The 13,607-nt window shown below is 41.1% G+C and overlaps 1 protein-coding gene across 2 annotated transcripts in view; it reads left to right on the top strand.

Annotated features, from left to right (window-relative positions):
- The window catches only part of HORMAD2 (HORMA domain containing 2), a 43,219-nt gene extending 30,179 nt beyond the window's left edge, over positions 1-13,040 (top strand). For both annotated transcript variants that reach the window (XM_075013211.1, XM_075013210.1), the window contains exons 12-13: positions 591-652; positions 8,870-13,040. In XM_075013211.1, coding sequence (XP_074869312.1) covers positions 591-652; positions 8,870-8,986 — 179 coding nt within the window. In that variant the 3' untranslated portion in view covers positions 8,987-13,040. The remainder of the gene's footprint in view (positions 1-590; positions 653-8,869) is intronic.
- The last annotated feature ends 567 nt before the right edge of the window (positions 13,041-13,607 follow it).

Genomic DNA, 13,607 nt, shown 5'->3' with positions numbered 1-13,607 from the left:
CCTTGGTGTGTATATTTAGTTTGTGAAATGTTAACAGATAAATGCAATTCTTATTGCTTTAACCTTCACTTTGGCATCTCTTCAGATTGTTCTAACACACAGAAAACAGTTATTTCATCAATATTAAATTGTATTATCTACATTTATAAATATGCCATTGTCCTCTGAATATCTGGAATTGGATATTGTAAATTCTATCTGTATGTTAAAACTGAACAAATATGAATATCCACCAAGTTGTTCCTGTCATACTCCAAACTCTGATACTGTAAGTTTATATATAACTTTTGAAACTCTCAAACATAATTGATGAAGTGCCCACTTAATGAACAATTCAGTAAGTAATATTTTAGTCAATTAAAAAGATTGAGTTTTAGCATAAATTTATGGATAAGAGTTTAGGCAAGTAATATACTGCACACTGAGATGAGAATATACCACAGTATTTGCTTCTGAGAATGAAATGTCATTGCTGTTTGAAAACAAAGTCCAACTTCAAAGCCCCTGTGAGATTTGATCTACTGAATCCAGTTACAGTGCTGGCCACTGTCTTTGAGGTAGCCACTTCTGACATAATGTTCACATTTTAGATAAAAAAGAAGACACAGCAGTGAAGGGGGCAAACAGAGTACTTTGCACTAAGGCTTCTCAGGTGAGCATTTAGTTTTATTAAATAGAAGAGAAGCTTGTAAAGAGTATAAATTCTAAGGGCCAGGTCATAAGCTGTGACTGATGGGATTTACAAAGGCAAAGTGGGTGAGGCAACATCTTCTATTAGACCAATTTCTGTTAGTGAAAGAGAAAAGTGAGCTACACAGAGCTCCTCTTCATGACTGGGAAAGACATGGTTACAACAACCCTGCATACAGGATTGTCAGAAAGTTTACGTATTAATAGTTTTTTTCCATAACTGTCACATGCAAAAGTTTTTGCACATTTCTCTGAAGCACTGGCTGTCATGAGGAGAGGATACCTGACTGAGTGGATCATTGGCCTAACCTTCCCTCCCATCCTCATGGAGCAATGTTCCTCAATGAATGTATGCACCACTGCAATTGGTGCTTGGTGTTTATTTAGATCTACTAGCCAAAATTGGATCTCTTACCCCACCCCAAGAGGGAGTGCCCAGCGCCTCTGTTGGTTCTTTGCCTCTTAGGTAACAGGTTTGTCAAAGCACTGCAGAAAACCTCTCTATAAAGTCCATTTCTCTGAGCATTGATCAGGATCCAGGATTTGGCCTGTATACACTAGAATTTTATTTCATACTTGGGGATTTGTACAGTGATCTCCATTGAAAAATCAATAGACACTTACCATAGTGTCTAAGAAACTAATATTTTCCCATGCAGTATTTCTGGGATGTAGAGGGTTGGTAAGATAGAGTGCGAGCCACGAAACAATGAATCTGCACAGTAGTTACAGCTTGATCTTGCTTCCACTCACGTCACTGGAAAAGCTCCCATTGTCTTGAATGGTGCCGGGACCAAACTCTTACACAGTGAGTTATTTCAGAGATACAAGGAGTGCTCTACATGCTAGCATATGCTTATCATAATGGGATCATGGGATATCTATCTTTCATGCACAAAGCAAATGGAAACCTCATCTTAACATCTAATTCAAAGGGTGACATCTCGAGAACTGCACTGTGGTGTAAGCATTGGAGGGGGGCCTAAGTCTGTTGTGGGAATTTGAACCCATAACCTTCAAACTTGGAGATAAGAATGTGCTAACTGAGCTTTGTCTTTCAACAGCTAAACTATCCCTGTCTGAAACATTTGCCATCAGTTTGTCTCAAAAATGAAGATCTATGCCCACATTGATCTTTATCAAACTTGAACCGCATCTTTCTCTGAATTACAGCCACCAGTTTCCTTCTGATGGTTGTTTATTCCATCATCAATATGGAAACAGGAACCTTTGTGTTGATAGTGCATTTTGTCCCACTGAATCATGGTGTGACATCCTTTGTGTGACAGTATGTTCTGTTCATAGCATCAGACATACACTTCATGCAATGTGATGAACTTCAGTTTGGACGCAATGGTGATGGTGAGGAATTTTGATGCTGGTGGTCAGAATCACAACTTTGGTGCTTGAAAAATGAAGCATTGTTGTTCTACCCATTGAACACTTCTAAAGAATAGTCACCCTTCCAAATCACCTGCACAGTGCTCATCTTCACTTTATTCACACTTCAGTACCATTGTATTGCAAAAAATCATCATGGAAGATGAGAAGTTGGCCCATTTTTTGTTTTTAAGTTAATTTAGGGGAAAATTAAGTCAGGTCACCAGTCAAAAGAAGCAGATCATCCTGATAAAATCATTGCTAATTTGAATTCATCATTATTTTCCACATCCCAGGGGCTTTCCATTCTTAATGTGTGAGTAGAAAGGAAGCAAACCAAATGACCAGTATATATTCCACTTAAATCAGGAAGCAGACTATTGAGTGAGTTTGTGGGTTAAGCATTGCTAGATGTGGTCAAGTGTAGGTGAGATGAGCATAAGCAATCATTTCATCCTACATAATGACTGGTGAGTGAATGAAGGCATCCTGTTTTGCAGGCAGTTTCCTAGAATTAGTAAAGTCTATTATTACAGGAATTTCATAATCACTAAATGTTTTCAGATGATTTTTCTTGTAGAAGAAACATTGAGGTGTTCATTGTGGGTGTATACTGACGACCTGATTCTCATATTTATTAATAACCCTTTACACTACTCTTGGAATGCAAAGGGGCCTATAAATCTAATGTATACCCACCTTAGGGACATTGCCAGAATGGTGTAGTGAGTGCTTTATTATAAATCAGGGCCATAAATGTAACCATAAACATGGTCTTGTGGGGTTCCCAGTTCCCACTGGGACTGCAGATCAAATTTTACAAGTTAAAAGTTGAGACCATGATTTTCAAAAGTGACTGAAGGGGTTCTGGAAACCTCAGTTTTTGAGACATCTTCTAAGGGCTGGGTATTCTAAAAGAGCTGAGCACCCATCATTAGTAGCCAGGCCCTTTTAAAATGTCACAATTTGAGTATTCAGAAAAGAAGTTTCCCAAAAACACCAGTTGCTTGTGAGACTCCTGGCTAGAGTGCTGCTGTCTTTTTTAACTATCAGTCCTACAAACTCACCCTGTGATCTGGGTCAAGCTGCTTCATTCTCTCTGGCCTGTGCATCATCCCCAAATGAGAAGTTTGTGCAATTGAATAATGGACATTCATGCACAACTACCAATATGCTATTGATCTGTTCTGCTAAGACTTAAATTGGGCTCATAAAAAAGCAAGTGAAAAGTAATGAATGTTGAGTCCATTGATCTGTAGACAAGTGCTCAATAGGGACAGCTGTGCAGAGGAAGCAAGATTAGAAATACTAGTTTTATTTTGTCCATAAGGTCGGTAGATGTGACCTGGGGAGGACATACAGCATACAAATCTGTCAAAGAAGGAACAGTTATGTGTTTGATATTAAATGCTGAATGCCTAATCTTTCTTGAATGAAAATTCAGAAAGTTCAAGGCTTTATTTGATTGTGTTTTTATGGAGACCATTTTTCCCTGGAAACTGAGCACCTGGGCAGCCACCAAGGAGAGACTCAAAGGCAAGCCAGCTGATTGGTAGAGCAACCACAGCCTTCCACAGCCACAGGAGGTGTTTCTACTGGTGGTGCCCATCTGCACATGCCTCAGTGCACAGAAAAAAATGTATTGTGCACACGGATGGGAACAGTGTGAGGGAGCCCTGCTTGTGACTGAGGGTCCATCCTGGACAATGCTCGGGACTTCCAATTCCCACACAAGTGTTCAACAGCTTCTAAGAGGCATTCATTAGCCTTTAGGATGTGCTCTAACTGCAATAAAAATAGGGTACTGACTCTCACAGGGCTCAGGCTGTGGGGCTAAAATATAAATGTAGATATCAGGCTAGAGCTGGAACCTGAGCTCTGAGGCCACCATGAGCAGAGAAGGTCTGAGCCTGAATATCTGTATTGCCATTTTATAGGCCTGCAGCCTGAATCCCACAAGCTCAAGACAGCCATCCCAGGCCAGCCACAGCTGGTCTGCAGGTCTTTTATTGCAGTGTAGGCATACCCTAACTCAGCAGTTCTCAAAATAGTTGATTGGGGCCCCCTTCTTTCTGTCTGTAGTCATTTACACACCCATCCACCCATCCACATATGCACACACACACATACACCGCAGCCCCGCACTGTGGAAGCACAGCAGAACAGCAGCTGCTGCCTGGGCACTCAGCTATGAAGGCTCAGAATTAAGAATGGCAATGTGAAAAGTGATATACCACTATCACTTTTCACAGCAGATTTAGTACCCCATTGTCACTCGTTATAACCTAGAGCCTCCAGCTAAAGCCCCTCCAGTAAGTAGATCCCTGACTTATGCGGAGGTTACATTCTTATGTTCCGCATAAGTCAAATTTTGGATAACGTGGGGGAGTCAGGAAACTGACCAGCACAGCACCCCTGGCTAGTTTCCTGTCTCCTCTGAGTGGCAGGAAGCTGCTGCCTGCCACTCAGGGGAGCTGGGAAACTGACCAGCACAGCAGCACTGGTCAGTTTCCTGGCTCCCGCACATGGTGCCAGGCGCCAGCTCCCTGCCACTCAGAGTCATGTTAACCCAAGATATGCATAACTCGAGTGCATGTATGCTGAGGTTCTACTGTACATCATTGACAGCCTATCCTGAAAAATTATCCTTCACTTTCTCACAGATCTTGGGAGACAGGCCAGTCCTCTCCTACACACACACACACACACCACCACTGACCTGACACAAATATTCACCTGCAACCAAACACCTCACCACAGAAACACTAACTCAAAAACGTATCCATTCGGCAAGCCCTGTTGCCAAGTTTGTCCATATAATTATACGAGCAACACCATCACAGGACCTAACAACATAATCTACGCCATCAGGGGCTCATCCACCTGCACATTTACTAACACGATGTGTGCCAGCAATGTCCTGTTTGCCATCTACATTGGCCAAACCGGACAGTTTCTGCACCAAAAAATAAATGGACACAAATCAGACATCAAAAAAGGTAACATACATAAACGAATAAGGGAGCGCTTTAACCTCCTGGACATTCAGTAATGCAACTTAGTAGCCATCCTTCTAAAAAAAAAAAAAACCAAAACTTCAAAACCAGACTATGAAGAGAAACAGCAGAGCTGGACTTCATTTGCAAATGTAATTCAAGCAAATTAGGACTGATTTAGGATTTAGAATGCTTATCTCGCTACAAAGGCAATCTTCCATCTCTTGGTATTCTCACTTCGATATCAACTGCTGAGAATGAGTCATATCTACCCTGACTGAACTGGCCTTGTTAAAATTCATCCTACTTTTGATAAGTAACTCCCTTTTTTTAAATGTACTTGTGTGTGTGTGTGTATAATATATCCCTTTCTCTGTAATTTCTACTCTAGTTCATCTGAGGAAGTGGGTTTTACCCACAAAAGCTTATGCTCAAATAAATCTGTTAGTTTTTAAGGTGCCACAGGACTCCTCGTTATTGATAGGACTGTATAACAAGTGGCATCAGTGTTCATCAGACAGAATGGCAGTATCCTCCTAGTGAGTAGGCTTACAATCTTACAGTCATATATATGGAGACAGATGTTTGTGCTCAGGGTGAGGCCCACTAATATAGATGTAGGACTGATAGTATATATTTATATAAATATAAATGTATAAATATATAAGTTTGTATAAATTTGTCTTTGCTGATCTTGGCTACTTCTACACGTGCCCCAAACTTCGAAATGGCCACGCAAATGGCCATTTCGAAGTTTACTAATGAAGCGCTGAAATGCATATTCAGCGCTTCATTAGCATGCGGGCGGCCGCGGCGCTTCGAAATTGATGCGGCTCGCGGCCGCGCAGCTTGTCCCGTCGGGGCTCCTTTTCGAAAGGACCCCACCTACTTCGAAGTCCCCTTATTCCCATCTGCTCATAGGAATAAGGTGACTTCGAAGTAGGCGGGGTCCTTTCGAAAAGGAGCCCTGTTGGGACGAGCCACGCAGCGGCGAGGCATGTCAATTTTGAAGCACCGCAGCCGCCCGTATGCTAATGAAGCGCTGAATATGCATTTCAGCACTTTATTAGTAAACTTCAAAATGGCCATTTGCATGGCCATTTCGAAGTTTGGGGCTAGTGCAGACACGGCCTAGGAGTGGCAACAATTATGCTGGGGAGCATGGGCACTATGCAAGGTCTCCCTCACGCGCAAGCAGCGTGTGGTGCTGAGAAGTACAGGGCCCCAGCAGCGGGCTGCTTTGAGTAGCCTAGGACAGTGTTTCTTAAACTTTTTGAGACTGCAGAACACCAAACAATAATATTTGTATGTGGAACACTTATGAAAATAGTTTTTAAAAAAATTGTTTTCAGATTTAAAAAAACACAAAACAAAAAGCCAGCAACACATACAGCAAAAACAAAATGAAAAAATTTAATCAGGTATCATAGCGATGAAGAACTAATATTGTACCTGGGTTTAATAATAGAAAATATCAGTGTGAGGCAGCTATGCTTTAGCCCAAGCATCAAACCTAAGTCAGTAAAACTCCCACTGAAGTACATTTTTGCATAAGGAAGGAGAAATACAGGGTTACCAATTCTGGCTGGATGTGTTCCTGGTAGAATCAAATGATTAACTAAAAATTAACCTTTAATTCCTGGAGATTCGAGGACAATCCTGGAAGGTTGGCAGCCCTGAGCAATGAACATATCTCTAGATCAGCTGCCAAGTCTGTATTTAGCTGCTGAACTGGGCATTTCAAGCAGGTAATTATGTTACTCCCAATGGAGTTGCTTTGTCCCATCTGCTTTGTCATCACATACTAATGGTGTACCAAGGAAAACTATCTGATTAGTACATTCCTCCATTGGCTGGATGATGAATCAAGGGCCAGATTCCAAGTCAGCTGTATAGGCTGTTCTCACCATGGCAGGAATAGGAGTCACATCACTGCTGACTGGTAGGTCACAAGCATGTTGTATCTCCTTCAATAGAATCACAGGATGTTTGAGGGGAGGGAGGGGTGTCAGTTTACTTTCCCAAGAGGGCATTGTAGTTTTAAGAATGCTTGAGAGAGAGGTGGTGTGATCTAGTACATTAGGCAGTGGACTGGCAATCTGGAGGCTTCTGTTCATAGTTCTGCTGATGAACTTGGGCAAGACTTCCCTTCCACCCATTTTCTGTGTCGTTTATTTCTATTGTAAGGTTGTGGGGGCAGGGACAGTCTCTAACTTGTCTGCTTATACAACACCTACAACAGCGGGCCTGTTTAACTGCAATGTAGACGTACACTATCCGTCTCCTGCTATGCACCAGTTTTCAGATGCCTTTTGTTTAGTCTATGCAGACATAAAGAATGCCATCCTTTGGCTCTTTGATTGGATGGTTAGATGAATTTTGTGGCAAGATACAACCAGATCTGCTGCAATCCCCAGAGACAAACATCTATATGCTCTTTATCAAGCATTCTTAAAACTTAATTACCCACTTGTGGAAATAAACAGATTGACAGAGCCAGACGAGTACCAGAAGTCATCTACTTCAAAATAGGCCCAACAGAGAAAATAACACCACTTGTCATCACCTACAGCCGCCAGTTTTCATCCCTCCAGCACATCATTGACAATCAATAATCTATCTTGGAAAACTATCTCTCACTCTGTTAGACTTTGAGTTACAGACCAGTCCTCAACTACAGCCACCCAAGAAAATACTCACCAGCAGCCACACACCATACCACAGGAACACTAAATGAGAAACCTATCCATGCAACAAAGCCAGTTGCCAGTTCTGTCGACATATCCATACAAACGATGCCATCACACAACCTAACCACATCAGCCCATCAGGGGCTCATACACCTGCGCATCTACTAATGTGGTATATGCCATCATATGCCAGCAATGCCCCTCTGCCACATACCTTGCACAAACCAGAGAATCTCTGCACCAAAGAATAAATCTGACTCCAAGAATGATTACATACATAAACCCCTAAATGATCATTTTAACTTCCCTGAACATTCAGTCATGGATTTCAAAGTAGCTATGCTTCTGCAAAAGAATTTTGCTCCATGATTCCAGAGGGAGACATCTGAATTGGAATTCGTTTACAAGTTTAAGACACTTAACCTTGGCCTAAATAGAGATCTTAACTGGTTTATGCACTACAAGGGCAATTTCCCCCCCTTTGATATATGCAGAAATGAGAAACATCCAACTTAATCTGCCTCATTAATTGGTGCTACACATGACACATAATTTCCTTTCCCCCTACCCCTGCTCCCATCTATATAAACCTTGGATTTTGTTTTTCCACTCCATTTTCATCTGAAGAAGTGGGTTTTGCTCATGAATGCTCATGACCTAATAAATTTGTTACTTTCTAAGGTGCCACAGGACTGCTCATTATTTGTGAAGCTATAGACTAACACGAGTACCCCTCTGACATGTGTCAGTGGCAAGAGTTTGTTTTACCCCAAAGGCTACTGAAGTCCCCAAAGATTTCTCTGTTCCCTGCATCTTTTTTCAGCAGTGAGAAATGGATGCTGCTCTTAGCAGCTGCCAGATGTGTTCCCTGTCTGAGAAGCCAAGCCTCCTGTTTTCAGAAAGCAACCAGCCCATGTTGTTCAGGACCCTGGTTTTGACATCCTGTCTGATTTCATTTCTAAAGAGCAAGGCTGAACAAGCCAAACCCTAAAGGATCCCTGAAGTAGGATGTGGGATTTTAAGTTTGGTTTTCTTGTCTCATATTTTGCTTCAGAATTACCCAACAGCAGTTTGTGCTATGAGCATGACTTCCTTCTCTGATGGTTCTTGCAGGGACACAGCCTGGACCTTGCCTTTAGCCAAGAAGAGATGATGGGGTCAAGGAAGAAAAGGAAAGTCAGTGAGCCAGTACACCTGTTCCCAGCAGCCAGGAAAGGATGGTTGCTGTAACGTATAGGACAGTTCAGAATGTACTGATTATGATTGTAACATGCCTTATGCATTCTTTTAGAGATGTCTAATCTTTTATTTTCATATTTAACTTTCTAGACAGTGTATATATATGTATATTTCACATAGATTGTATCACTCTCTTCTGGTTTTAAACCCTATATTGCATAGAGATAGCAAGTAAAGCTACTGTCACAGCAGAGTAGATTAGAGATACTTGTTGGATGCTCTGAAACTGAGGGTCAATGATCCCTCCTGGGTGACTTCTCTGAGTTACAGTCCCATTCTGACTGCATTCTCTGCCATTCTCTAACCTGGTCCTCAGCATCAAAGGCAGTATTTCAGGCTCTAAGGTGCAGATGTCTGCAAGCAGCAAAATCATAAGGCATCAAACCTGCCATTTCCAGAGAATAGTTTTGGTTTATTTTTCAAAAGAAAGTTTTATCTATCTGTACACTATTGTCTGTGGAAATAAACTAACTAGACATTTTATGCCACTGATAGTTTCTTCTGGCTGTGCAAATAGGGTTACTATAATAATATGATTAATTTCTTTCTAAAGCATTACTCCACCTCATGCCAAGGGGTTATAACCAGTTGTTGTTGTAAACCATACAGCACACTTAAAACATTACAATAATTAAAAGTCTCACTGGTTACACTCCAAATCAAATATAAGAGGATCCAAAGCAACAGAAAGTGATTTTTCTGCTGTTTTGGGTCAGGGCTCTGTATTTTATGTCTTCTACAGCCTGAGTGCACTGCCAGTGCTTAATCTTAGTTCAGGGAGGTTCTCTGGCCTGTGTTGTACAGGAGGTCAATCTACAATGATCACATTGGTCCTTTCTGGTGCTAGAATCTGTGAATAGATAATAGAGAGGTGGAAGGAATGTAAATAGCTGAGGCCAGTCCTGATGATACTGATTTTTTTAAAACTTTTTGGGAAAAAGTTTTTACTTTATAATCGTGGTGGGGAGCAAGAGCTACTAGCATGCACAACAATGAAGATAAGAACCAAGAGCTCACCACAGCAAAGATTTCACTGTCTTAACTGCTCAGATACCATGATGATGAGCATAGTCTAAGAACCAGAAAGAGAGTAGCATTGCATGCTAGCCAGTTTTGGATAGCTGGGGTGTGGGAGCAAAGGGCTGTCAGAAGGCAAGGTCTCAGATGTAGGGACTGTTCCTTGGTTTGTGTAAATCAGAGTAGTTCCATGGAAGTCTAGGAAAATACCCCACTTTGCACTATCTGAGAATCTGGCCCATAGTGTTTAGAAGTCATCCTGTGTATGGTGAACAATGGAGATGGGACAGATGTTTGAGAGACGTTGTGTATCTAGTTCCTCTCTGAAGACACATAACTGTCCATCACCATCAACTGATTCAGACATCCAACAATGTCTTTTAACTGACAAAGCAACCTTTGATTGGCCATATAAAAATCTTCTGGGAAATCTAATCTGATCAAACTTGCCGGCTGACTCTCATTTAAGCCCAGCAACAGATCTCAAATGGCCTGACCGCAATGGCCCCTATATGAGTCAGAACCTAGACTAGATTGTCCTGACAGGAGTAAAAGTGCACCTGCCATTGAACAGTACTGAATACTCAACTGAACTCATCTCTGCAGCTAGCTGAACCATGCATGACATTGGAAATATATATCACAGCTGTCTTTCCACTTCCTTCTGTACAAAATATGTAGGCCACAGAATAGCCTGCTGGTACCAAGCATTGCTGAACCTGCAACAGCATCCAACTGGGTTTTACTGGCTGATGCCTAATCCAGTTGCCATGCCACAGTACAAACATGAAGGATTTGAATTTTTGCCTGGCCTTCTATTTTGTGGCTGGTAAATTTGGACTTGCACCAGGTATGTTCAATAATTAGCTGATTTGCCCAATAACCAAATACAAGCAGCAAAAGAAGTTTCTTTATAATCTCGTTTGTCCTGTTTATTTTTAATTGGTTTCACCGACACATTTTAACTGGAGCCTTTCATTTTCCCACTGGAAATGTATAACATGTTCCACTGGTGTGTGTCAACCTGGTAGTTTTTAATTCATAGAATCATAGACTCTTAGGGCTGGAAGAGACCTCAGAAAGTTGAGTCCAGCCCCCTGCCCAAAGCAGGATCAACCCTAGCTAATTTAATAACTGGAATTTATTACCCTCCTTGTCTGTTCAGTCCTTGGTCTTTTTGCCAGCCCAGAAATCACTTATGGGTCTCTGTTTTTGTTATGTGGAGACTTGCCCACAACACAGCTGGACTAAGATTCACTGACTCATTTCACATTGTCCCCTATTCATTTATTACTTGTTAATGACTTTTGGTTCCTGCTGATCTAGGCTGATCCAGCATTGATGAATTTCCACAGTATTTTCCAATTCTCATTTTCCCAAAACCACTGATTACCCTCAAATTATAAAGAAATGACCCTCCACTGCCAGCTATAGTTGTCCAAACCATCTATATATACATTTTTATTCATTAGAAATTCTGTCATACCAGTTAAAGCTAAAAGCTCTTTCTCTTGTGCTTGTTTGAACCGTATTTCTAGTTAAATTATCAATAATGGATGTTAACATGTTAGTCATCATCAACTGTGATACACCCTGACGTAAAACAAGTTAATCATCAGTGCCAGGTCCATGATTCTTGGAGAACTAAACTACCTTGTAACAGTTTTCTGTTTGTGCGTGCAGTGAGAGGAGACTATTACCCCATCACCCAGAAAGCAAGAAAATGTGACATCCAGGCTGGTAAAACTGAGTAATGCAGAGAATGACAGACAACATTCTCCCTTTGATTTGTCAAAGAGGCACAAATTACAGTGAACGTTTCAAACCAGTTATTTTTTTAAAAGAGACTATATTGGGGAAATGCAGTAGAGTAAAAGTGAATGTTTCAGGGTTTTCAGAAAGTTGGTGAGCAGCGGTAACCCTTTTTGGTCTTTCATGACCACAAGCCTTTTAATCAAATGCATGTGGAAATCCTACACCGGTAGGAGACATGTATGAGTCATCGCTGTTTCTAAAAAATCACTCTGAAACTCAGGTACCATTTGACAAGAAGCAGCTCAACTTAGCCAGGAACTCAAGCTGAATGTGATTAAGAGGGTCTCGAACCACATCCTTACCTATAACTCACAGTTAGTACTCAGTAACCAGATACACCTGTCTGCAGCATCACAAAGCACACTTACAGCAGGTGGTTTTCAATTGAAAATTGGAGAATTTTTAGGGATTTCCACAGCCTCATGGGAGCTAATCTGAAAAAAAGTTCTCTAATCTGATCAATTCAGGCACTCAAAATAGACCAGCAAGAAGAAATGAAACTTAACCTCCTGTAGGTAAGAAAAGCTGATGCTTGAGTTTATTTACATTAGATCCTACACCCACTGAAGGGAATAGGAGAATGAGAGTTTTGCCACTGATTTCAATGGGAGATTGAGAGCTCTTTATTACCAAGCACAGTGCTATCACAGTGGCATCACAAACCAGATCCTCATAGTGCCTCAGCAATTAGTTAAGGACTAAATTCTATTCTTTCTATTTCTAAACATCCAGAGGACATTGAAGAATTCCTGTAGATTTGCATGAATGCAAATGAAATCAGAATTTCCCCTATATTTTTCATCAGTAAAGTTCAACTAATAAAATCATATCTCAAGAACTATGTTCCTCGTCCATCGTAGTATTTTGAATGGTGCTTTAATTTCCAGTGGTCCTTATCATTCCTTTTCAAAGAGCAGGTCATATAAACAGTTGTAGCCTGTTGCTGTACACTGCATCCCTTAGACACGTCCCACTGGGCCGGCATTCTTGAAGTCATTGTGGTCAAGGTCTCCTAATCCAAAGCACAGTAATCCCAGCAAAAATTTACACACACCCTTGTGTGAATTTGGGGTTGGGGAAGCTGTGAGTGAATACAATTAGATTTTTCAATATCATTGTACAGGTGGAGCATGGAGTTTGTGTTTGAGATGGTACTTCTTCCATGACCTTTTTGCAAGGCCGTTTCATGTCAAATGTCCAGTATACCCTTCCTTTAAACGGGCTGAAGTTTTTAAAGCCATGTAATGGATTTGGATGCCCATTTTCTATTAAAATCTCACCTTAAATGTGTATCACAAAGATTTTTTTGTGTGTGTATGGTAAAAAAACATTTCCCTGTACATTGATAACTTCCTGTGGAGCTAATTTAGAGTCCAGCAAACACCATGGCATTTTGTAAACATTTTTTTCATAAGATTCATTGCTTTAATGCTAGATAAACAACTATTAGGACAATCTTTCCCTACATACATATTCAGACTCAAAGAATACTTTCAACACAACACTGACCAGCACACTGTTACACAGACACCCTCCCAGCAGCACAAGAAGAATAACTCCATGTGGACTCCTCCTGAGGGTAGAAATAACAGTCTGGACCTATATATAGAATGCTTCCGCCGACACACACAGGCAGAAATTGTGGAGAGACAGCATTGTTTGCCTCACAACCTCAGTCGTGCAGAACACAATGCCATCCACAGCCTCAGAAACAACCCTGACATTATAATCAGAGGCAGATAAAGGAGGAGCTACTGTCATCATGAACAGGTCTGACTAC

The sequence above is a fragment of the Carettochelys insculpta genome, chromosome 18, assembly GCF_033958435.1.
Source record: "Carettochelys insculpta isolate YL-2023 chromosome 18, ASM3395843v1, whole genome shotgun sequence".
Taxonomy (NCBI): Eukaryota; Metazoa; Chordata; order Testudines; family Carettochelyidae; genus Carettochelys; species Carettochelys insculpta.
This window is presented reverse-complemented; position numbering and strand designations above follow the sequence as displayed.